The following is a 26,488-nucleotide window of genomic DNA, read 5'->3' on the forward strand; positions in this document are numbered from 1 at the left end:
AATGCTCCTCATTGGTAACATAGTTTAACACTTGACAAATCTTGTACACAACAACTCAATTAGATCACAAAAATCACAAAAATACTATGGAATCTTTCTGTATTTTTTATCAAACAATTGGTGTGCAACAAGAAATTAAACATAGACTATTTGTGATTTTCAAGATTATATTTCATCCACTTCATTCTCATGCATTCACAAACATTTCAACTACATATTCATGTCAAAACCAACTCACTAACATACTCAAATCCTATTCCTAGAGCCTTTGAACCTATAATCACTCATCAAGTTTTAATCCCTTGAATCTCCCAACAAGTGAGATCATGCATTAATTTAAAGAGTCTAAAATTACTAATGAACCAAGTACTATTCCTAAACACAAACATCCATTAGGCATTTAATTTCAAGTCTAGATTCTAAAGAAATTTCCCAACACCTCAAGAATCACAAAGTCAAGCATGGAAACAATCCATATCAAGCATTAAGCATGGAAATTAAATACTAACTTGAATTGGACAAGCATATATGTATATTAACAACACATTTTAAACAAGAATTCAGTGCTTTACATCTAATCTCAATAAATAGAAATAGTTCCCCATGGTAGAGAACCTATAGTTAAGAAATTGAAGAGATAAAGAAGAAATTGAAACCTTAAAGAATAAGGCACCTAGCGACTACTCCAAGCTTCAATCGTGCCTCTCCTTCACATTTCCACCTTAAATATGCAACCTAACTTCCTCTCCAAACTAAAAGGGGGAAAACCACCATGGTTGAAGAAGAAAACCCATGAAGGGGAGAAAGAACATGAGTATATATACACATAAGATACCTCCATTAGTAAGAGACCTTTTGAAGTGGTACCAAAAACAAAGAAAGAAAAAATCATAAAAATCGTATTATGTTTTTTATTCACATACTATGAAGGAGAAGTGAAAATCAAAGAGACACAAGAGCTTTTTCTAAACCATTTATATTTGACCTTTTCCCATCAAATATAAATTTCACTTTTTACTCATTTAGGTTAGACATAAGTTTACCTTAAATGAACTAGATGTAAAAAGTAAAATTTTTGCAGAGTGAAAAAGGATCAAATATAAATTTTGACAAATTATTTATAAAATTATCATTATACACTTTTTACATCTTATATCTTCTAATCATATATAAATGGGTTAACGTAATAGTCATTTTCTTTTGTTAATGCATCTAGATATCCAACAAGGCTCAATATAGATTAGAAAATGTAAACCATACACCAAGTATCTTCCCTTTACCAACCACCTAAAGAGGAGTAGAAAAGAATGAAAATCTTAACAATGATTCAACCACTTACGAAGATCACACTTATTAGTTTACTTTACTCCTTATCTCACTACTTCCTTAATATGATATACTGTACAACAATGAAATTCTTCCATAACTTAAAAGAGAGTTAGAAAGATATAAGTTTTAGAAAAATTAGTTTTTGAATAAAATAAAAAGTTAATTATATTCTATTTATAAATTTTCTTTAAATAATTTCAAATGGATTATTCTCTTTAAACAAAACTCAGTTTTTACCGTGGTCACAAATTTTTTAAAAGATTCACATCCTTATAACACTAGTTAATCTTTTTAGGTTTACTTGATATAATATTTAAACTTATGATAATGTTTATTTTACGTAATTGAAATTTACAATGAATAAATAAATTCTATACATAAATTATACTATAACTAAACATACAATAAATAAATATTTTTAACATAAAAATTATATTTTAAATCCATAGTAAAAAATTATATAATAATACAAAGTTGTTTCAAATTATTGATAATTTTCTTTACAATATTGAAATTCACTTTAAAAATAATATGAAAAGGATAAAATAAAAGAGATAAAATATTAGGAAAAATTTTAAAATACTATTTTCTATTAGAAAAAAGGTTTTACAAACTTTATAGTTAAAGAATAACCATTAAAACTAAAAAGAAAAATCTCATTCAATATAATTATTGTAAATTGCACGGAGAAAATATATAAAAAATATTAAAAAAACAAAATTTAGTTAATCCAAAATAAATGATGCACTTTAAAGAAAAATAAGGTATAATTGCTAATTATTTCCAATCAATAACAATGATTTTGTCATATATACGTAACTTAGTTTTTATTTTCTTTTTAAAAATGCATGTTACTTTACAGCAATCAAATCCCAATTATTTATAATCCAAAATTCAAATCCAGTTCACACCTTTTGTATTCTTTAGAAGATTGCATCCTTAACATTATCTCATTGAGAAGTACGTATATAATATGAATGAGATATAATAAAAGTGTGGCATGATGGTTGCAATCTTGTCATGTTCCACTTGAGGATGAAATTAGTCCTTAAACACAAAGATTAAGATTAAGACCTATATGAGGAGCTATTTAGTATCTTTTGGCAATACTCTGACTAAAAACATGGCTAATAAGTAGCTTCTTGTGTGCATGTATGTTTCTCTACATTGGTCGGTTTGACCATATTCTCAATAAGTTAAGGACAAACAAACACACCCACTAATCCTCAATTGTGTTATGTCACACTCAAAACTTTTCTCACTAATCCCTATATATCTCAATCATACATGCTGCTAATCTTAACACCAATTCCAGCGCAATGCCCTCCTTGCATTACCTTTATGGTTCAAATTTTAACATTACACTGACAAGCATAAATTAATATTTTTTTCATAATGAATAGAAATGAAAAAAATTGAAAGATGTATAAAAAAAAATTAAATATATGTTTCATTTTTAAATTTAAAATTTTATTTAGATGTTAAATTAAATTTATATATATACATATATATTGCCCTTACACGTGGATGTTATATTATAGTTCAAGTAAAATTTCGTTTGTCATATAAAAAATACGACATATGTTAAGAAAAATATTTTACATGATTTTCATAAAATGTATAGATAAAATATATATAAAATTAATTTAAGAACAAAACACAATTTTTGAAAACGATTTTAAAACTAAAAACATATTTAATTTTAGAAAAACAAAAGACTAATAAATACTAAGATTCAGAGTTTTATATTAGAAATAATGTATAAATAATCCATATTTTATTGGTGGTGATAAAAATTTGAAGAAATGAAAGATGAAATTGAAATATATGAGATTTGGTGGTAAAAATTGGAATGGGTAATTGGTGAAAAGTTTGGTAGGTTGTTTATTAAATGGGATGTGATGAGAGGTTTTAGTGCATCTGAGGTGTTTCAACAACTGCTGTAAATGGTGGTTTTTATTCGTGGGAGACAGTGGTGGTGTGGCATTGAAGGCGTTGTAGTCGTCTTTATTTATAAGTTAGAGTTGTGTTGTATTCTTGTGAGTGTCTGGTGAGAGCATTATTTCTCAAAACTCCAAACTCACATTCTAGGATTCTATTCCCATGCTTCTTCTTGCAAGTCTTAATTTTGTGGAGAATATAGTTATCATTTGTCCACATTTCTATGGGGATATCCATGTCGACAAAAGGTGCTTACAATACATTATAATGCCCATTTTCATGTGTCTCCTTGAAACACTTTATGGACCATTTAATCACAAATCACAAAAACTCTACCAAATCACTCATTATTATTCTCCCTTCCAAATTTGCTTTGCCCATCACTCATCACCTACGTTCTTCATCACCACCTCAAGAAAAATTAACCTTTTCCTCTAAAAACCACTGTTACTGATCTTTTATCTTCCTTTTTTTTTCTAATTGAACAAATTTGGATAACACTTTAGTTTAACTTAGCCAAGTCATGAGATATTAATTCAGTTTTATTTTATTTTTGTTTAACTTATCCGCATGAGATTATTTGATGCTGGCGTGGAAAGCTCTAAACTTGAGTTGGGATAACTCCTTATCCAATGAGATGCTAAAACTTTTTAATGAATATTATTTTGGTGGATCGAAAATATAAAATGATATATATTATGGTTATGATGCGATGGTGATGTATATTTGAAGGTTTCGGGAAGACTAAAGAAGATTGGAAAAGTAGGGTTATCCAGCAGACCATAGAGTTGGAAAATGTTTAGGATAGAGGCGTGAACGAAATGGAAATCAAAATAGAAAAATGAAAAAGACTGCGGAAAAAGTGCAACAAAAGAACCAAGAGTTAGGCAGACCATACATGACTTTTTTTTTTTTTGTATTAAATATATAAATAACTAAAATAATTTAGGTGGGGCTGGAATTATTAAATTCTTCAATTTCGTCCCAGATAAAATTCTTTGTGTTTTCGTCAAACAAATTGCATTTATTCTATGTTTGTTTATTTTCAAATAATTCTGCACTATATGTTAGAAAATGTATAGTGTTACAATTTTGCTTTTATATTTACATATATATTCAACTTCGTTAAGGGTATAAAATTTACTAGTAAAAATAAGAGACCATAGCCTATTTTGAACGCATTTAATATGCATTTAAAATTAAGTGAAAGGAACTTAGGAATGCATAAAATAGCTCAGTTATCTTGGTTAATTTTTTTATATTGATTAGGATTCTTTTTTGGACATATAAAATAAATTTTAGTCAGGATAGAATAATCTATACCAGTGAGTTTAGGTGTAATTGCTAACTCACTTTTGAACAAAAACACAAAACAACAACAACAGAAAAAACCTTTTGATAGAACAAAAGGAGAAATCGTTATACAATTTGTAAGTTGGACAAATTATTTTTTAATATATATATATATATATATATATATATATATATATAAGGATAAAGAATATTCATACATAATAAATATTGAAATTTGAAAATCTTATTGTACTAGCATTACCAATTTATTATTATAACAATGAAGTATTGGAAGTTAAAAATAAAAGAAAATACATCTTCTAACACTAAAAAAAGACATTTTAATTGTAACATCCCAAAAATACAGTATAAAGCATATACGAGAATAATCACATTAATAATACTACAGTTCAGTTCTACACATAACGAGGTACTATTATGGCCGAACGGTCTTACATAATAGTAGGGAATTAAAAAACGCACACTAACTACAATTAGACCGAACGGTTTACAAAATAAACTTATACCGAACAGTCTTACAAAAGATGAAGCCAACAACTGACCGAATGTTCCTAAGTTTCGACCTTCACTTTCACCTCTTCCAGTGCTTTTTCCAGCAACTCTTCTCCTTCTGCTCACATCCACACGGATGATCATTGCAACAGGACAACAACCGAACGCACAACACAAACAAAATAATAAATAGGGTAAGCTTATGTAATTTAATTAATTCAATAAAACATACAATTTTCGTGGTTAAATCAAACAACAACTAAATCACAATTCATACATCATGGCATGCAAAGACCGACCACTTGACTTTGATTGCCCGGACTGTATGAATCCTGTATAGCTACGACGTTTGTGCACCCGGGTGATGTAATAATTGGGATACCCTCAACAGCTGCCACCCGAGGTTAATCCATTCCGTCCAAGTTAACCTTATGGACTAGGACCTCCTATCATTTGCACACATGACTTACTCCTCTCTACGTGAGAATGAGTAATCATGGAATATCAGGATAAACGCTCGCTAAGCTTTGCCCACATTCATACTTTACCAATCAAGAACCACTTTCTGAGATATTCCTTCCTGGAATACTCTTTCATAACCAAACTATTTCATTCACATCACATTTCAAATTCTCTCATACTTCATCATCAATATATTCAACTGAAATAAGATCACACTTTCTCATCATAGCACAAATCTGACTGTAATAATACCTCTTAGAAACTAACATGACCGAGCGTTATTTACGAATTTATCCACTTCAATAAACAGATCCCTAAGAGTTCAAACCGGACGCCACGAAGCCTAGGCCGAGTACTAAGACTTTAGGCCGAACACCTTTTAGAGACTAATACTGTTTGACACCAAATACTAATAATTGATGAGATACTATGAAGAAATGAACGCTATTGAGTTTGGCCGAAGACTCTTATTTTAAAAACGGTAATAATAGATTACTGAAACGAGACCGAGCGCTAGGTTTAAGACCGAGCCTTGTAGAAACCAAACACTATTGAACGAACGCTTGGTCCAAGACCGAGCACTACTAAACTTAAATAAAATGAATGAATATATATATATATATATATATATATATATATATATATATATATATATACAATTGCGCCACACTTATTTTTAATGAAAAATAACGATATCATCTACGACTTTACTTATTATAGAATACATTAACTAAGCTGTTTAGAAAACATAAAGAAGAACTATACTTAGACCGAACGCTCATTTACATATATCTAATAATATAAAACGATCATCATTAACTAAATTTTCTCTAGAAGAAGAATTTATTTTAGACGGACGCTCAAAGGAAAACTGAACGACCAATACTGACTCTTGGTTACAGTTTACCTAATTCTGCAGAGTATTACAGAATGACTCTCAGAAAATATTCCTAAAGCATGAGAAATTAGTTAAGACCATGCACTTCCATGAAGAATCGAACAATCACTAATGACATTCGACCATACTACAACATTTACTCATAATACTACAGTTTGAAGATCAAACCCTATCTCAACTCAGTTCGCACCATTTATCAATCATCCATCCAGCAATCCAACATGCAGTAACACGCATATTTCATACTCATCAATTAATCAAACAAAGTGTCATACAACATACAAACGTTCAAAACAAGAATCTTAATCAAATTATATAAGTTTCCCTTACCTCTAAACGTAACCGAACGCTCACAGATGCAGAATAGAGATCACTACTACCAAAGACCTTAACGTTCGACAATCACGTTTTAATAAATTGAACCAAACAAAAGACCAGAAATACTCAAAATACACTGATTCGCTCAGGTGACCAGAAATATGGGTTTGCATGCGAAAAGAACGAACGTGCTAAGGAGAAAGTAACTCACCGGCTTAGAACCACAACCCGATCGGTTTAAACGAAAGCCCTTGACGCCGGGAGAGTTCAAACGGTGCCTGAGAGGTGATCGGAAGAAGAAAAATGAGATTTTCTTAGAGAGAAGATGAAGGAGATTTAGAGAGAAGGAGGAGGAAATGGTTTCAGCAGTTTGGAGAAGAAGGAAAGCATGCAGAGAAGTGGCACGGCATTTGAAATTTGGCATTAAGTACTGCCGTCACTAAAATCGAACGATCACTCTCCTACAGCCACCTGTTTTCCACTAACTGAAACATTAACTCTCTCCTTGGCACTTGGCTCCCGCTACTTAGGATTTTTAGTGGGTTTTAATGGGTTCTAACATTAATCACAGAAAACCCATCAATAAAAAATAAAATTGGTCATCGAAAATAAACAGTAATGAATTACAAAATAGTTAGTCACTAATTTTCAAATCAATCACTAAACAATCACTTAAGTTTTGGTCACAAATCGATCACTAAAATATTTGGTCACTTTCTAATATTAGAAACTAATTTAATAATTTAAATTTCAATCACTTATTTTTTTTTTAATTCTGAAACCACAATTTAACTCTCATTCTTATATTTTACATATAATAATTTCAACATTGCCTTAAGTTCATAAAACATTTTATTATAAAAAAAAATTGCCCCAATTCGTTGAACAAAGTTATTATTCAACCTTTTTACAAACAAACTTGATTTTGATTCAAAATGACTACTTACATAATTTCTATATTAAAATTACATTAAATCACGTTTTTCATTGTGTATGTAAACTAATGCAAGTTTGAACTATTTTTTATAACTATATTATTGGTATTGAAATTTATAAACTTTGTCGTCGATTAATCTTTATTAAAAAAATCAGATTGATTATGTTTAGAAAAAATATTACATACCACAATGCTTGAATTCAATACCTTAGTTGAAGATGTTAAAATCAATGCACTCTCAACTTTTCAGGTAGCTTCTATACATCAACTGCAAAAATTCAAAACTTTGAAATACTAATTTCTATGTTAAAAATAAGAATATGATGTGCATATTTTCTGAATGGACGTGCAAGCAGATGAGTTAGCAGTTTTTTTGTTAGATATACATCCAACGGTCGAGGATCTTAAACCAAACTTAGGATAATTATATATTGCTATTAGATATTTACTATCGGTGTAGTTGTTATTATTTGACTAATTGCTATTGTATTAATATTACTTTTCCATTTAGGAGTAGGCTTGTTAATTATAAATAAAAATATATTTAAACATACTAATATGCGTCTTAAAACATAAGTTAACAGATATCCTCATTAGTTTATCTACAAGTTTATTATCTTTTTATATATGGGCACATATTTAAAAGGTCTACTTTATTTATTGTAATGCGAATTAAATATTTAAGTAAATAATCTAATTTAGGTATAATAGTATTTGTTTACATCTCTTTACAAAATTGTTTTTACTTTATAAAAGGGTGTGGGATAAGGGGAATGAGGGATATAAAGATAATTTAAAAAGGAAGAGAAAACGAAATAGGGAACAGATGATGATATAATGAACAAGAAAAAAAATCAAAACTTAGTTTTTTAAGAAAAGAAAATGATATAATTTTTGTTATAAAAAAGAAAAAAAGAAAAACAATAGCTAACCCTAATCCGGAGAATGACAGTTGAACCTCCAAACCTGAAGTGGGACCCAGCTTGCACCAAATTTATGCATTAAAAACTATTGACTTTCGTAATAATTACTTTAGAAGTAAAGTAATTTGTAATTAATTGGAATTGTTTTCAAATTAATTATATTCATTTATATTTGATAAAGTATAATACGTTGTCTTTTTCAAAGTGGATATTTTTTAATAATATTTTCAGTGTTACTTTTTGAAGCCAGGCAAAAGAAAAGGTGTACATTCCATTATTGACTAAGACCACACTCTATATTTGACGAAAACAAAATTGTGTTTGCTCATTCGTGTTCTCTAAACCCTATTGGGTCAATTTACGAAACCATTTTTTCTCTTTTTTTTTTATAATGAAACCATTTTTTATATATATTATGAAAAACATTATTAGGAAAAATAAAGTAATACAAAGATATTGTGCTGAAAAAGAAAAAAAAAAGAGAAAAAGAAAGAAACTCTTGTTGTGCCTAACTTGTAGATTATGAGTATCACGTGGATATGCTAATTTTAAGACATTTTTATGTTTAAAACTCAACAATGTACTAATAAATTCGCATTCAATGCATACGAACCAACGCAAAAAGCTTTTTCTTTAGGGTTGAATAAAATGATATGTTTAATAATTTAAATTTAGGATTTTTTTTTAATTCAAATCAATAACTCTTATGTTTGCATTTTACCTATTTTATTTTTTCACTTTAAATAGGTTTGATCAGAATATGATTGACTCCTTATTATATTTAAAGATGAAAGAAATAAAATATTATTTGTGACATGACATGAAAAAGTAGACTAAAGGGCATTTATTGGTTTGGCTAGAAAGAAAGCCATTGGATGACGCCAATGGTTATTATTATTATTAAATATGAAGTAATAGTTATATCTAACCATTTAAGTTTTATTAACACATCAAATGTCTGTGTGCAATATTTTATTGGACTTGCATTTTCACATCAATAGTATATTTACATGTACAACCATACAAATTACTAGATAAAGATTCGAATAAAACAAAAATTTCACATTAATTAAATACATAAATAGAAATAGATCTAAACTTTTACCTCAAAATCAAAGACATATAATTATTATTATTTTGTTTACTTATTATTATTGTTAATCGTCTCATTCCATTATTATCCTTAAGTATCGTAATTTTAGTTATGAAAAAGATTTCGGTATAAGTTTTCTTTATACACTGTAAATTATAATAAGTTCAAATGACAAGATTGTATGCAATAATAAAAATTATTTTGGAAAAAGTAATTATTTATTTTCAAAAGGTTAGTGAAAAATAGAAATAAATAATCACATTAAATAAATTGAATGTATACAAACAAACACTGTTTATTATTAACGTCAAATAATTCATTTAGTATGTGATTTGGATTCTTCAATCCGATTTCGGCCCAACCCAAATTTTCAAGCCCAGCACCATTAGGTTCGGTCTCCATTTGTTATCAGGGTTGCTCCCTCCACCACCACCGATACTCTCTGCACCTCCCCAAAAAATTTGTAATGACAAAATCATCCTTAAAATTTTAACTTTTTACTTTAACTTTAAAACCCTAAATCATCCGCAGCCCCCACTCAATCTCACTCTCTCCCCCACATCCGTCTCTCACTCTCTTTTCACATCTGCCTCCCTCTCTTCCCACATCCTTCTCTCACTCTCTTCCCACATCCTTTTTGAGATCCGTTTGGTGTCGTCGGAGAGCCGTTGGTGGTGCGGTGGTGTGGAGGTGGTGGTAGGCGGTGGTTCGTGGGTGGTGCGTTAGTGGGTGGAGAAAGCTACTGGAGGTTAGTTTTCTTATTCTGGTATTTTGCTGTTCCGTTTTTGTGGATGGGATGACCGGAGCGCCAGAACGGATGTCGCACATCCGTTTGGCACTGAAACGGATGTCGACGGATCATCACCTCCGTTGAAGGATTGACATCCGCACTTGAGACGAAGCTCCTCCTGCTGCTCCGATAACCACCACCACCTTAAACGTTTCAGCACAACCCACCACCGTGGTTCCTTGCCAGCCAATGTTCCAGCACAGCCCACCACCACACCGACTCACACCACGCACACTTACCCCACCACCACAATCTAGCTCGGAAGGAGAAGAAGAAAAGCATGAATGATTTCCGTGTGCACAGTTTACTGGTCTGTGGAGGTGCATTTGTTATAAAGAAGAGGAGAATACTAATTAATGAAAGTAGGTTAATGTTGTTGGTAAAAATTTACTGCGGGGCAATTTGGTTATGGGGAGGTGCAGGGAGTATTGAGTGGAGGTGGAGGGAGCATCTCTCGTTCTTAATTGGGTGCTTCCAAACTCTTTAAGTCCATACTCCTTCGTTCATTTCTTCCTACAATATCCCACATTTTTCTTTATACTCTCACATTTCTTTTTTAAATTTCAAAATCATCATCTATATTTCAAAAATTTATGCATCAAGAGATTTCAAAATTCATTAAAGAAAAAATCTTTAAATGGATTTCGAAATTTATTAAAAAAATTTTCAAACATTCAATGTATTTTGAAATCTATTAAAGTTTTCAAAAAAATTTAACGAATTTCACATTTCGTTGAAAGATTTTTTTCTTCGATAGATTTCAAAATCTGTTTAAAGATTTGTTTTAAACAAATTTTCAAATTTGTTGAAAGATTTTTCAAAAATTTTAATAAATTTCAAAAAATCTGTTTAATAAATATTTTGCTAATATAAGATGCAAGAAGAAACACTTGAAAAAGCTGAAAATTCTACCAACAACCCGTATTATTCAAGAAAATGCATTTGGTAATGAAAAAGGTTGCTAGTTGAATTTTTAAGTGTGCGAAAATTAAGTTTATTTTCAACTTGTCCAAAACCAAAATCAGTAGTTTCCGATGGGCCTTGCTAATCGTGTTCCAATCCAACAAAGTTTATACTATTCACATCCTTAAGTACTATTGGGACTATTTATTGAGAATTTGCTTCCTCCACCACTCAAGTGGTGGTTATTATTATACTTTCCCACTATTTTCTTTATTTTAAAAATATCTTAAATTAATTTAATTTTTACATTTAATTTTATTTATCTTTTTTAAAACCCTAAATCTCCCGACACTCCTACATCTCCACACTCCTGCAGTTGCACTATGTGCAAAAGGGGGTTCCGCTCCGCTAAACTCTCTGACAGCCACATAAATGTCCATTACCACGATCGTGCACACCTCAACCAACCCCTCCTTCTTCCGCCGCCACCGCTTCTCTTTCCACTTTTTCATCCTACATTAAAAGGAGAATATTCAGAATCAGAAATTTTTGTTGGCTGTTTATGATTATTTTAGTATATAAACAAACACATGACTCTTCTATGACAAGCTACCAACTTTCCTTGGTTCTGAGGCTGAAACAACAAATTTGTATATGAAACATCCCAAAAAAATGGAAAGAAGTCACTCAAAATGTTACTTCCAAGAGAAAAATAAACTTGGTAATACAATAACTCAACAAACATGCAAATTAACTCCAGGAAAGAGAATTTAAAATTATAAGAAAAGCAACAATTAGGAAATGAATAACGCAATTTAAATCCAAACAAATAGAACAGAAGGAATCCAACAACACAAAAATGTAATGCCCAAAAGTTGGAAATATAAAAGGTAATCCCATATGCGGTCCAATCAATCAAGCCATAAAGTTCCATATCACTTGCTTTGACCATCTAGAAAATTTTGTAATATTTAGTTAGGGCAATGAAAGCTTCATTTAAGAGATTTGTAGTCACTCGTCGGTTGTTGTAGTAGCAGGTTGACCAGTGACATCCTCCTTCTTGATATTAGCTAACACAATATTAGTACTTTGACGAATTTCAACTTTCGTGGACTTCAATTCTTAAATGATATCAACATCCGTGAACGGATATTGATATTAGTTTATCCTTCAATGGATGTCGATATTTGTTTATGAATATTGACATCTATTTAAAAATCAACGCATATTCATATTCGTTTAAATATTATTGAAGGACAAAAGAGAGATGAGAAGGTGTAGGAAGTGTGTGATGGTGAAGAGAGTAATTATCCTATATCTTTTATTGAAGATATTGTATGGTTCTCTTTTTTTAAATGTGATTTCTAATGCTTTGCTTGAATAGAAGATCAAATAAAAAAATAAAGAGAAAATTAAACTCTTTAGATTAAGTTAAATAAAGAGAAAGTGAATACTTTTTTATGTTAATACGATTGATATAACAAAATAAAAAATAAATTAATTTAGAAATACAATAAATTACCAAAATATTTTTGATTAAAATTTAATGAATTAAAACTAAATGAGAATTAATTGAAAAATAATTATTTTATAAATTTGAAAGTAATAATATAAAAAATTATTTGAAAATTAATTTAATTTATTGAAATAATTAAATATAAATTACATACTATTTGTTTTCTATATATCATTTAAAAAAATTAAATTATGATAAAATTAATTTACCGAATCTATGTTAAATGTTGTAATGAAAAACATCCAAAATTTACACATTAAAGGAGACAAAATCCACACAATTTGATTCATACAATTCAAAAATTCCAATTAGAAGTCAAATAGCCAAATGTTTCACGAAACTAAGATAAATTAGCATCAATCACCCATCACAAAATTTATCTTTCTTATATCTCAAGTTCTCATACACAATAATAAAGATGAAATTGAAATATAATACAACATAAATACATCTTCACAATCAATCATTCCCCAATTCAATTCATCTTCACAATCAAACATATACAACAAAAACTCATAAATCCAATCACATTATTTAGAGAACATAATACAAATTAGAAATAAAAAAAGAGAAATTAGAGCCATTAATAATCACGTTATAAGAAACCCTAAAACCCTAAAGATTCTTAATCCTAAAAGTCACTAACAGAGATGAAAATCTAAAACCCTAAAAAGAAAACAAAGATTTTAATTCTTAATCCTTACAAACCAAAATCAATTCTTTCACTTGTACTCGAAATTAAGGATAGGAAGAGTGAGGAGGACGTCGTCGAATGCGACAACACGAGAGGCGACAATAGCAACAACAACGCAAGAGGTAACAACAACAACATGTGAGGAGGAGGGGAGACATGACCTGTAATGCGATGAGTGTGACACTATGCCCTTGGACGTAGAGGCAGAGAGATCTCACACAAAGACGAAGGTGGAGGGCGCGAGAAAAGGACAACACTTCCTATTAGACTTGCACGCAAAGGTGGAGAAATCTCTCCACGCAAAAACGAAGGTGGAAGACGCGAGCAGGTGTCGGAGGGGCACGACTAACAAGATAGGCATGGACTCGTTTGGGTTGGACATGAGCAAAGGTTGAGAAAGAAAGAAATTTCTCATGGTTGGAGAAAAGGAGAAAGAAGTGTTTTTGTGTTTTGAGTAGACAAAAAGAACCAATGTTTTGTGAAAAAAAAGTTATCATTTAGGTTAAACATAGATTTAGGTCTATTAGAAAATTAACAGATATAAAATTAAAATTTTGTTGTATTCGAAGAGACTTAAAATATTAATTTAAGAATGTTAAAAAACTTAAAACCAAAATTTAAATATGTTACGAGATTTACGGATTAAAAATAGACTTAACTTAAAAGACTTAAAAAATACCAGTGGTAGACGTAATAATGTATTTATTGTGTTTCCTATGCCGCCTTTGGAGTCTCAAACCTCCTTAGTAAAGAAGTACGAATGAGATTGATATCGGAGATGAAAAAAAGAGTGATGAGAATGAAGACCTGATGTGAACAAAAATGTGAATGAAGTGAAGTAGAGAATGCATAGTAACATGTAGTGAGCATAAAACTGAGATAAAATATGTCGCCTATGAAAAGGCACATGGTGAAGTCAAGGACACGTATGAAGACAAGTATGAGGATGCAAAATGAGGAGTTCATGCTGTTTGCTCTTAAGTTTTAAGATTTTGAAAAACGAGAAGAAGTTGATGAAATATTTAATATATAAAATTAGACTTCTATGTAATAATCAGCATAAAAAATAATTTTTTTTATATCGATTATATCTATATTGATTTCAAAGTATAAAAAGTTCTTTTGTAATAAACATAAAAACTTTTAACTGTCTTAGTATCTTATTTTAAAAACATTATTTTTATTTTGAATAAAAATAGATAAAATTAATATTGTAATTGGTACATTATATATGATTTTACACAGTGCATTTACTTGTTTATTAAATGGACTTTTTCTTGCATAGCATGGTTATTAAATGGACATTTTCTTCATAAATATTGAAAAGACAATACAAATATTTATTACAATATATTTACTTTGAGCAGGGATTATATATCATCTAATTGTATATATGTTTATTTAAAAATTAAATGTTTTAACTATTTTTTATCAATATTTCATGAAAGTATATAGTTTTTCATTAAAAATGGTTCTTTAATTTAGCGAGAATTTTAACAATTTAGGGACAATTCTGCAAAGAAATAACATATAATTTATGATAAATTTAATGCTACTAACTAAAGTTCTCTTAAAAATATAGATTTCAGAAATTTATATCACAAATTATCATTAAAAAGTTTTCCCTGTGTTGTCATTAAAGTAATATTTTTATTTTTTAAAATTTTCTTACTTTCAAACATTAATATACGATAAGGCGATAGTACTTTACTATGACTTTTTAATGCATTAATTAATTATAAAACTCAGTTAATTTTATCACACACTGTATTTTCTTGTGTGAAAAATATTTGCGTATAGGGTTTTGTGTTCTTCATAACATGTTTTGTGAGATTGCAGTTCAAGCGCCATTAAAATAGTGATTTACACGTGGAAGGAGTGTCAGAACGACAACACACAAAGCGATGACGTTTTGATGAAACTTTCAATCTTAAAATATCTCTACCACTGTCACATTCACAACCACATGTATTTATACTCTATCAAATATCTGTCTACTTCCCCCACGTCAAAATATCTACTATTCCTTCACGAACATTCCAGGGGCTGGAATCACTATCTTCCTTTTTCTCAGATATTTCTTCTAGACCATTCATTTCCAAAATCACCCTTTTATCCCTATAACAATAAATACCTGTTATACCTTCTTTTTCTTCATTCCCTCCTTCATTGTCATCTGGGTGCAATTCCATGAGCTGAAGGACAACACAAAATTGTCACTTTCTTTTCATGACTCTGTGAATTTGTTCATTGCGATAATGGGTTATTGCAAAGAAGGGTCGTCTTATTATAACGTTCTTGGTGTTAGTTCGGATTCTAGCGTGGAAGAGATAAAGCGTGCTTACAGAAAGCTTGCTATGCAATGGCACCCTGATAGGTGGACAAAGATGCCTTCTTTGCTGGGAGAAGCCAAACACAAATTCCAGCAAATTCAAGAAGCCTATTCGGGTATGTTTGCTTCAAGTTCTTGCGTCTCAAGAGTAAAAGATTGTGCCTTTTCTCAAGTTATATCATAGAAATGATTATGGTATTGCGAATTACATAAGTTTTGTTGCTCATTTGTTTGTGATTTATTGGAGCAGTGTTGTCGGACAGTAAGAAAAGAACTCTGTATGATGCGGGTTTGCATGATCCTCAAGAGGGAGAGGACGAGGTGCGTGCTTCAGAGTTATTGCCTTTTATGTGCATTCAAATTTGATTCCTTTTGTTTCTTGCTGTGTTGTATTCATGAAAGATTTATGTTTGTGTTTCTCTACTTTCAGGGGTTTTCTGATTTTTTGGAAGAAATGTTGTCTCTCATGGCTCAAGCGAGGAGAGAGGTAATGCTTCATCCTATATAACGATCCTTTGGGTAGTTTAGATTTGTAGATATATGAATTTGAATATAAAGTATAAGTATTTGTATAAGATGAAAACAGTAGCATTTTGAAGACAGAATATGTTTCGAATGAATAGTGGTTGAAGAATAGACATTGATCATGTGCCAACCATATATGTTGCAGAAAAAACATTACGATTTGAAAGAGTTGCAGGGGATGTTGATGGAAATTGCTAAAGGATTCGAGTGTCCTTCAATGTACTGTGGGGTGTCCTCTGCGATTGATGAGTCTCGATGCTTAAAGAAGACTCGTTTAGACAAGAGCACGGGGGAGAATAAGGGGTCACATTTTCAAGTACCTGATCTTAACCTCTATTGCAGTTAAAAGTTTTTTGGGTTTTTCTGTCAAATTCTGGTAACAGTAGTAGATATTTTGAACACTTAATATCTTGTACATATTTGTTGTAGGTGTTAAACTTCCTGAGATGATAGTGTGAGATACAAAAGTTTACTCTCAATTTCTGTAGCTTGTAAATGAAATCTTCTGTTGGAAATTATGTATGTAGGGATCTTCTGTCATGGAATTATTGCATCTTTCTTTTTACTTGCTTCATTTAGAAAATTGTCCTCTAAAACCATGTCATATTTTAAACTTTTTTTTTCTAATGAAAGATCACTTTTTAGTAAATAATTATTATCTGTACCAACATACACTGACAAATGGATTCTCCATTTCAAAATATGCACAATTTTTTTTTTCAGTATTACCTATTCAACTTTTTTTAGTTTATACAATTATTCTAATAAGAAAACTATATATATGTAATAAATAATTACTCATAGTGTAAAATTTGACTTAATATTTTTAATTTAGAAATTATGATTCCTTTTAATATATAATAATTTATATATTTCAGTTTTACATTTTTAATACGAGCATTTTCGAACTAAGTAATTATTTTACAATTAGAAATAGGTGTTATATACATATATGTTAACCTTTTTAATGTTAAGGAAAATAATAAAATTATTATTATTATTATTTTAGTTATAAAAGTAAAAGTATTATAATTTTATTAAATAAGGTTTTTAATATTTTTAAATAATTTTTTATTATAAATAATTATTTTAATATAATAAAATAGTTAAAAATTTGAAAAGATAATTATATTAAAAAATTAATGTATTATAAATAATTTTTTTATTCTAGAGATAATATTTTATTATAAATAATTATTTTAATTTTACAATTAAAATAGTTGATTATATATAAAATAAAAAATAAAAATTATAAAATAATTATTATTCAACTAATTTTAAAACACTAGTTTTCAAAGAATAAATTAAAAAAAATCTTGTAGTGTATGTGGTAAAATATATATATATATTTTTTTTGTTCTTGATTTTTTTTTTAGGATAATTGCACTCCTCAATGTATTAAACTTATTTGTTGAAGGTTAAATCTATTTAGTATAGATTAATAGTTAATTATTGATTGTCGGGTGACTTTTAGTAAATATTATCATCTAATTATTAATGATTAGGTATTATTTGTTAAAGATTAATAAATTAATAGTTATTTACCAAAAATAATCTTTCACTAAATATCAAATAAAGATTAATAGATTAATAGTTATTTACCAAAAGATAGATAATCTTTCACTAAATATCAAAACTAAAAAACATATGGTTTCATGTGTCACATATAAAATGTTGACTCAAATGTTGTTGTGTATTACTTATCAAAGATCAAGTGTTGTCTATTGATGAACTCATGTTTATTGCTAAAAGTTCTTATTTGTTAAGATTTGATGTTGTTTATCGATGTCAAATGTCATTTGCTAAAAGTGACGTGTTTTTTATTGTTATCATGTATTACTTGTTAAAGATATTGACGAATTAAATATTATCTAATTTAACCAAAAGTAGTTAATCATCACCTTAGGTAAATAGTAAATGATAAATGGACCATTGATCCCATACTCAACCCAATTTAAACAAGAATTTACAAGTATTAAAATATTACTATAAATACAATAGGAATTAGGTTTTGATTTTATTTTCGACATTAGTAGTCATATTAACTATTCTGTAATTCTTGAAAATTGATTCGAATGTTTTTGCAGATACAACATCCATTCATTTTGTGGAGGATAAGTACCGAAAGAAAAAGGAAGATGTTGACGTTATAAACCTTATAAAAGTTAAAGGAGTTCATGTAGTTAAAGTTTCTTTAGAGGGTACCCATTCATCTTGTAAGTATAATTAGCGTTTACTGTGGACTTGAAAAATATTCTTTAAAAAAATGTCTAGTTTGAAGAAAAGTTGGGTTAAAAAGTATTCTTTAAAAGAAATGTCTAATTTGAAGAAAAGTTGGGTTTAAGAAACAAAATAAGTACGATGTCAATCAAAAATATAATGGTTAGAGAGAAAGAAGCACAACCCTTCTCAGTCGATATAACGGCAATCCTTGAGGCTTAGACCAAGATGCAACAAGAGTTCATGAACTTTAAGAAAAGCAATGCCGAGGAGATAGACGCATTGAGAGAATAAAATATCAGGTTTAACATGATATTTGAAAGGATAATTGTTGTTGAGGGCACTATTGAAAAGAAAAAGGACAAGGAAGTTGTTCACAATGCTGTCTCGATGTAGATAACTCCTTGCCTTCCCAGTTCGAAGGAACAAGGTTGAGGGACCCCTCCTAAGTCTCACCACTCTTTGATACTGGAAGAAAAATATTACCATCTTTTCATAGACGACATCACTGACACCCTATTCCTAAGAAGTGGACAAGCTTAGCTTTGGCTTGTTATGATGGCAACACACATCCATATGAGCATGTTATCGTCTACATTACATAAGTTAGCTTGTACTCAACTAACAATTCGTCATATGTAAGGTCTTTCCTACAATTCTTAAGGGGATGACCTCGAGTGGTTCATCAGTCTCCCTTCTTATTTATCAATTGTTTTAATACAATAACAACATCTTTTACTACTTAGTTTGCCACAGGTTGTTGTTATAATCTCTAGCACTCTTGAACATTAGGCAAGAGAAGGATGAACCTTTGAAAACCTTTGTTAAAGGTTAACAAAAACAACTTTAAAGACTAGGAATTTAAATCCCAAGGTTATTCTCCATTACATGGTTACGACACTAAAGCCAGATTCGTTCACTAATGATTTGTGCATGACGTTGCGAACGAGTATGGAGGAGTTGAGGCTAAGAATGCTAAGTTCATGCATTTAGAGGAAGTAAAGGACTATTAAAACAAAGTTAGAGTCAATAATATGCAAGCTGAAAAAATGGTAGTGATCAAGATTCGAGTAGGAAGGACAACTTAATAGAGAGAACCCATGCCAGCTTGTTCTCGCGTTACACTCCTCTTAACGCCCTAGGTCACGAGTTTTGGAAAAAAAAATTCAAGCGAACCTCATTCCTCTGTCCAAAAAGTCTTAAAACTTGTCAAATGCAAACATGACTATGTATTGAAAGTACTATTGCAACAATAGTCACGCAAATGATAAGTGTTTTGTTGTTAGAGATAAAGTGAAAGAATTAGTTTGAACCGTTTACTTTGAAATTTTGTGTGTATCACGATGATAAAAGGAGCTCATTATAGGAGGTATGACTACCGAAGAGATAAAAGGAGGGATAGGAAGAAGGATGAAAAAAAGGAAGAGGTTACCCAAAAAGAATGACACTTTGATGCTAGACCTTCCTTGAGTGGCACCATCAACATTATATTGGATGCATTTGTCTCTTCATTATGTGTTCTTATTTGAGCCATTGTTGCATTGTGTGGTAATGGAGTTGGATTACTTCCATCTTCCACTACATTCCCTAAAATTTGAGCACTCAAATAAGTTTTCAACTTTGCAGTCCACTACTCATAATTTTTGCCAACAAATACTAAAGATGGAAGAAGAAAGCTGTTGTTGGACACCATCCTTTCTTTTGGGTATTTCCTTTATGGATTGTATATGAATTCCTAATTAATTTTCATTCCCTCTTACATGTTCTTAAAGATCAATTAAACTTTTGATACAATTTTACAAAAATCAAACACACTGAAAGAAAATGTGAAAAACAGAGAAGAGAGCTTTCGGTTAAAAGTGCACAAGTAATAAAAAAGAAGAAAAACTCGTTCATTACTAAGTGTAGTAGGCAATATATATTACAAAAGGATTTAAATAAGAAAAAAAAAAAAATAAGGACTACCAATATATTCTACCAAATCATTGACTATATGATCAACTTTCCCAAAAAATAAGATTACTAATTCCAACTTAACGAACATTATAAACAGAGAATAAAAATATGATCTTAAAATATCTAGAAAAATCTAAATTGCTAACAGGAGAAGGGAGAAAAAGTAATCATAACTAAGTAAACAGAAAACAATCATTAACTCGCAGCGTACAACTTTTACTGAACTAGTAACCCTTTACCCAATTATACAAACAATTTCAAAGTCTAATTACTCATTGATGCTAAGGATAAAAAATCTCAATATTTTCATGGTATCAAACAATAGGTTTGTCATGCAGATCTTTCAATTTATTGAAACAAGATAACTTTTGGAAGTTAACTCTAAATGAAAGCATGCACTAGATCTCCTATAGATAATTTTACCAAGATTATTCCATGTCTCTTGATAAATTGCAAAGATGAATACTAATGATCAAAAGAAAGTTGACAGAAGGAACCTCTGATATGCACTTGTTGAGAGTATTGTAAACTTCATGATAGCTTCCTATTCTAATCAAATAAGGCCTCAAGGAATGCTTTGTTATCTGTGATTTATTCGACCATATTTCTAATTTAATAGGACTTACACCATATAAATCATCCAGAATTGTTCTTAAACTCTTTAGATAGCTGAAACTATAGGTTACAATGCAACAAAACACTACGAAGTTTTGAAAGGCTTCTTCTTAAGCATCGATGCTATATCACCCAAATTGTTACTCTGCACACCTATGGAGGTTAGAGATGATGACATGCCCCAACATGGATAAATACCAGAAAGGGGATTTATTTTTGGTGACATCCAAGACTAAATGATAGACAGAAAAATATTACGTGATAATCCTTTATGTCACCACACATATCCAATGCTCTTTTATCTTACTATCGAAAAAGGAACTTGTTTAACGGCAATATTTTCTGAAATTAAAGTTGTCAAGAATTCCATTTGCACTATGTCTTCATCCAACTTTTACATCTTCAAACAACCATAAATGATTAGAGTTTTCACATATTTCAACTTATAGGTTTTCTTGGCAGATTGCTAAGACTTGTACAGTCCTTCAAATTTATCAGCAGAAGTTTGTAGAGATCTCCAATGCACTGGTGTAGCTTGCACAAACGTGGGTATTCTTTGAGAATGAGCTTCTCAACATTAGGTAGTTTAGAGAAGTCCGAGGTGGTGGTCATGTTTTTCAGCCATTCCAGAAACTACAGAAGACAAATATTTTTATGCAAAATTAAAATAATTTCTAAAGATCGTGACTATATTTGGAAAGAACAAGTTAAAAACTGAAAATTGAAAAATTAGGTACAATAAAAGGCAAAAACTGAAACTATAATGAAAGTTAAAAAGGTAAACTGAAAAAAAAAATTAACTTATTTAAACTATACATAAAACAAATAGAATCAGTGTAAAAGGAGAAGTGAGAGAAATTTGTTTCATTTAGACTTAAATAAAGGGCTAAGACTACTGTGCTTATTATGTTGAAACGGAAACAGACTGCCTAGTAGATAGAAAAGTGAAACAAATAAAATATCAAACAACTGTATTTATTTCAAAATGAATGTCTTGGTTTAAGAGGACTTCTTGAAAAAATATTATTTGCTAAAAGGGAAAAGAATTGACAAAAAGTAACCCCCAGAAAACAAATACAATAAACAGCTCAAGTAGAGCCCAGGAAGCACAACTGAGGAATAAGAAACAGGGTAAAATAAACATGAGTTCTATAACTATAAGCTATAAAGAAAACCAAGAAAAACATGAAAAATAAAGAAATATCAATAAAGGATACTAGCATTAGATCCATAAATAAAATGCTCCTGATGTGCAAAAAGAAGATAAATGACTTACCACAACTCACATCCCAATTTTCTTTAGGAATTTAATGAGGGAATTTTTCTTTGGCTCATTATAGATCAGATACACAGCAGTGTTCTTAACCACCAATCCATGACCAAAAGTCACAAAAATCTCCACCTTGTCTCCAGATCCTAAATTTGACATTATGCCTTGCCAATCTTCATCACTAAAAGAAATTACTGTGCGATGGTTGTGTATATGCAATGTGCACTTCGTGTAATTAACAATTAAGAAAGTAGTAAGTTCAGGTTGAGTGATTTTGGAGGTTGATAAATAAACAACACACAAAGCTATTCCCTTCATGACAAGATCCCGAGGCACAGTGAAAGAAACAGAATGTCCCTCACCCATGTGGGCCAACCAATTAGGATCATTGTCACCTGGGAGAGAAGCATCAGACGACTGACTGCTTGCCAATACCTTTACCATGAGATAAAAAGCTTAGTCATTATTTTATCATTAAAAATTACAATAATGAACAATTATAATCAAACAACTATGTAACACCTAATTCAGAGATGCCAGTGGTAATTATTTTAAATAAATCTTAATAGTTTTGTTATCACCATCATGTCCTTAGGGATTAAGAATGCATTTTTGTTTTTGTTTACTTCAATATATATTTCTAAGATCATTGGGAATAAAAAAAACATGAAGGAAGTAAAGCAAGAAGGTAGGAATCAAAATCAGATACTTTTGGATCAAGTCATGGCGTTATAGAAGCAAAGGATGTTAAAAGTTTAGTATTGTAGTTTCTACAAGATATTTCACTAGGATAATTTCATCTTCTCTCAAATAATAGCTAAAATGACAGTGAAAGTAATAAATAAAGGGAAAGCTAGAGAAGAACCTCAGATATGCTATCACTGACAGCATTGAAGAATTCTTTGTATCTTCCAACACCAATCAAATAAGACCTGAATTGATGCTTTGAATCCCTGATTCCGGTAATATTTAAACCATATTCAACCAGTATAGTATTTAGTTGCTTAGATAGTTCAAACTCAGGGTCACACTGCACGAAAACACTTCGAAGATTTGAAAGGCGGCTAAGAAATGGTGCAATATGATCCCAACTCTTATCCTCCATATCCATGAATGAATGAATATAAGATAGGGGATTCATTGTTGGCGACATTCGAGAACCAATGATAGAAGGTAAAAGATTACGTGACAGTCCCTCTAATTGACGTATGGATATATACCCAATGCTTTTTGAGCTTGCAATTGAAATAGGCACTTGTTTCACGGCTGTATTTTCAGAAATTAGAGTTATCAAGGATTCCATTTGCACTATATCTTTTTCCAAAAGGAAAATTTTCGAACAACCAGAAAGAATGAGAGTTTTTATAGATTTCAACATATATATCTCTCTGGGGAGATTGCTTAGACTTGTACAGTCCTCCAAATTTAGCAGTGTAAGATTGCAGAGAAAACCAATAGATTGGTGTACTTTGTTCAATTTTGGACAATCTTTGAGAATGAGATGTTCAAGACTTGGTAGTCTCGAAAAGTCAGGGGTTTCTCTCAAGTTCTTTGAGTGACTAAGATTAAGGACTTTCAGCAACGCCAAAACCTTCAAGAAGGTAGTTATTTGATAAAATATTAGCAAAGAAAATGAAAATATAAAATAGCTATAAGTGGAAACAAAATACTGTATTTATTTTGAGCTGAGTTTTAAAAGAAAATGGCACGTAGTAAAAACCTGGGGTTCTTTCCAGACTAATCGAAGAAGACTGTGTTTTAAGTCAATCGCTATTGCATCATGCAGATAAAAGTCGTTAGGTAGGTATTCTGAAGAAAACCCTTGGAAACTGATCCATCTCAGTTTCTTATGAAGGTACTCAGAATCTCCAGCAATTTTCAGCAATCTCGATGGGTCTCTTACCTCTACAGGATAAGGTTCGAAGAAATAATTTTTGGTAAGCAATCCCAGACTGACTTTTGTCCCCAGTGATGAAAAGGGGTCTCTTACCGCTAAAGGATAAGGGTCGAAGAAATAACTTCTGGTAGGCATTCTCCGAATGACTTTTGTCCCCTGTGATGAAAAGAGCTAAGAAAAACAAATATATGCACATGAGAAAGCAACCTTTTCCACATGAAGTTTCAAAACCATAGATAAAGCATGTTCTTACAGTATTCTCTGAGACTGCATATTTCGTATCCTCATCAAGCCACAGCCTATTGTTCCGGGGTTCCTTTTTTGAAATTTCACGAGTAACTTCTCTTCCCATATCTAGTAGCAAAGGATGTATTCCAAATTTGTTGTTCTTTTTAACTTTTATGAGGCTACGCTCTATGAGAACTCTTATTCCATTGTCAGGATCTACTCCACAGCCATTAAGGATCTTCGTAACATAGGCTCTGCCTTCACCGACAAAGAAACAACATACATCAAGGAATAAATCTTTTTCCTTTTGATTACTTAAACCGTCGAAGCTTATTTTCAATATCTGCAGAACATCGTGTTGGGGAATATTGTCTAATCTTAACAATACTCTATTCCATTCTTCTTTCGTCCTCTCGTATAAATAACTTCCAATGACTTCAAGAGCTAGAGGTAGTCCTCCACAATAAGCAACTACTCTTTTTGCAAGGAAATGGTATTCCTCTTTTGGTTTTGCTTCTCTAAATGCGTGCCAACTAAGAAGCTCAAGGGACTCGTTTGGGTTCATTACGTTTATCTGAAAAATAGAATAAACTTGTTTTCTCCTCAGTAGGTCTTCATCTCTTGTTGTAATGATTATTACAGTTCCTTCACCTAACCATGCACTACTTTCCCATAGGTCTAATGGATCATTCTCATTCATATCATCTAGTATAATGAGCACCCTTTTCCCAAATAATCTTTCCCGAATCATACTTATCCCCATCTCAACGCTATGTATCTTGACCTCTGTCTTTAGCAAATCAGAAAGAAGTTGTTCTTGTAACTTAGCATGCCCTCCTGTTCGAATAACTTCTGAAGTATCTTCAATGAAACTTTTCTCCGTGAATGTACCATGAATTTGGTTATAGATGGCTTTGGCAAGGGTGGTTTTACCAGATCCTCCCATTCCACATATCCCTATCCAACAAACTTCCATTGATTTATTTTTTATAATTTCAATTACATCTTTCACGTGAGATTGTAATCCAACTGGAAATCTAGTAGCCGACAAGACTGGTAAATTAAGAACGCTCTTAACTATTGTGTCCACTAGTTCAGCATCACTCCTTCATGTTCAATAGCAATTAATGGAGTCATGTATTACCAAAATTCAATCAAAAGCTTAAAATATGCTTATTGAGTGAGCGATTTACCTGTAGTTGCAATCATCCCATCCAAAGAAATTTGCAGTTTTGGTGATTGCGTGACTCCACCTAGACATGGCATGCTCCAGTTCTTGTGCTGAAAATGTTTGGTGTGCAGTTGCTTTGAAGGCTTTTCCAAAATCACCCTTCTGAAGACGTACATCCAATGGCTGAATTTCGTAATATACCGGCAGAACATGTCGGCAATAAGTTTCGTGCCATTCAATAATTTGTTGAAGCTGATGAAGACACCAAGCAGATTGAGAATAGGATTCGGTGAAAACAACAATTGCTACCCGACACAGATTCAGAATAGGTTCTTGGATGTGCATTGGCTTTACTGCATTGTCATGGTAAAGGAAAGTGGTGAGCCCATTAGCCGAGAGCGCAGAATCGAGATGAGAAACAAATTTTCTACGGATGTCTTCTCCAGTAAAGTTGATGAGCACGTCGTACATCCGTGAGAGTTTGGAAGTTGAAGAGGGGAGTTCCATGGAAGGAATTGATGACGTCATGAAGTGTTGGAAGAGAAAGCAAAAACGCAACACAGTGAAAGAGACATAAAAACCAGTCCAAGTATTCAAAGATTAATATTTCTTTTTAGTAGTGAAAACGAGTTAAGAACATTAGGATTATGAATTTTATTGATTT

At 30.9% G+C, this 26,488-nt stretch overlaps 2 protein-coding genes across 6 annotated transcripts; one reads left to right on the forward strand and one right to left on the reverse strand.

Annotated features, from left to right (window-relative positions):
• The first annotated feature begins 15,746 nt into the window (after positions 1–15,746).
• On the forward strand, positions 15,747–18,772 carry LOC108342647 (uncharacterized). Of its 3 annotated transcripts, none has more exons than XM_052878028.1 (5): positions 15,747–16,058; positions 16,193–16,263; positions 16,373–16,429; positions 16,613–16,783; positions 18,555–18,772. In XM_052878028.1, the coding sequence occupies exons 1-5, from the start codon at positions 15,869–15,871 to the stop codon at positions 18,618–18,620; spliced, it is 555 nt and encodes a 184-aa protein (XP_052733988.1). In that variant the 5' UTR covers positions 15,747–15,868; the 3' UTR covers positions 18,621–18,772. The 3 variants fall into 3 exon arrangements, with proteins under 3 accessions (XP_052733988.1, XP_052733997.1, XP_017435930.1); XM_052878037.1 differs by lacking the exon at positions 18,555–18,772 and adding an exon at positions 16,897–17,007 and having other exon boundaries at positions 15,751–16,058; XM_017580441.2 differs by lacking the exon at positions 18,555–18,772 and having other exon boundaries at positions 15,753–16,058; positions 16,613–17,007.
• Positions 18,773–21,542: 2,770 nt separating this feature from the next.
• LOC108343176 (disease resistance protein RUN1) lies at positions 21,543–26,488 on the reverse strand. Of its 3 annotated transcripts, none has more exons than XM_052878023.1 (6): positions 25,847–26,488; positions 24,519–25,759; positions 24,249–24,433; positions 23,394–24,119; positions 22,535–22,963; positions 21,543–21,891 (listed from the first exon to the last, which is right to left on the reverse strand). In XM_052878023.1, exons 1-5 carry the CDS (start codon positions 26,350–26,352, stop codon positions 22,541–22,543), a joined length of 3,081 nt encoding a protein of 1,026 aa, XP_052733983.1. In that variant the 5' UTR covers positions 26,353–26,488; the 3' UTR covers positions 21,543–21,891; positions 22,535–22,540. The 3 variants fall into 3 exon arrangements, with proteins under 3 accessions (XP_052733983.1, XP_052733986.1, XP_017436771.1); XM_052878026.1 differs by having other exon boundaries at positions 24,249–24,581; positions 24,679–25,759; positions 25,847–26,487; XM_017581282.2 differs by having other exon boundaries at positions 24,249–24,596; positions 24,679–25,759; positions 25,847–26,487.

Source organism: Vigna angularis, chromosome 1, assembly GCF_016808095.1.
Source record: "Vigna angularis cultivar LongXiaoDou No.4 chromosome 1, ASM1680809v1, whole genome shotgun sequence".
In the NCBI taxonomy this organism is placed as follows: Eukaryota; Viridiplantae; Streptophyta; class Magnoliopsida; order Fabales; family Fabaceae; genus Vigna; species Vigna angularis.

Bases quoted from the DNA above. Each gene is read 5' to 3' on its own strand.
- LOC108343176 (XM_017581282.2), bottom strand. From the start codon at position 26,352: ATGACGTCATCAATTCCTTCCATGGAACTCCCCTCTTCAACTTCCAAA. The intron at 24,597-24,678 runs GTAAGAACATGC...TGTTTTTCTTAG, and splicing joins ATGCAGTCTCAGAGAATACT to CTCTTTTCATCACAGGGGAC. The intron at 24,120-24,248 runs GTTTTTACTACG...ACCTTCTTGAAG, and splicing joins TAGTCTGGAAAGAACCCCAG to GTTTTGGCGTTGCTGAAAGT.
- LOC108342647 (XM_052878028.1), top strand. From the start codon at position 15,869: ATGGGTTATTGCAAAGAAGGGTCGTCTTATTATAACGTTCTTGGTGTT. The intron at 16,059-16,192 runs GTATGTTTGCTT...TTATTGGAGCAG, and splicing joins AATTCAAGAAGCCTATTCGG to TGTTGTCGGACAGTAAGAAA. The intron at 16,264-16,372 runs GTGCGTGCTTCA...CTCTACTTTCAG, and splicing joins CTCAAGAGGGAGAGGACGAG to GGGTTTTCTGATTTTTTGGA.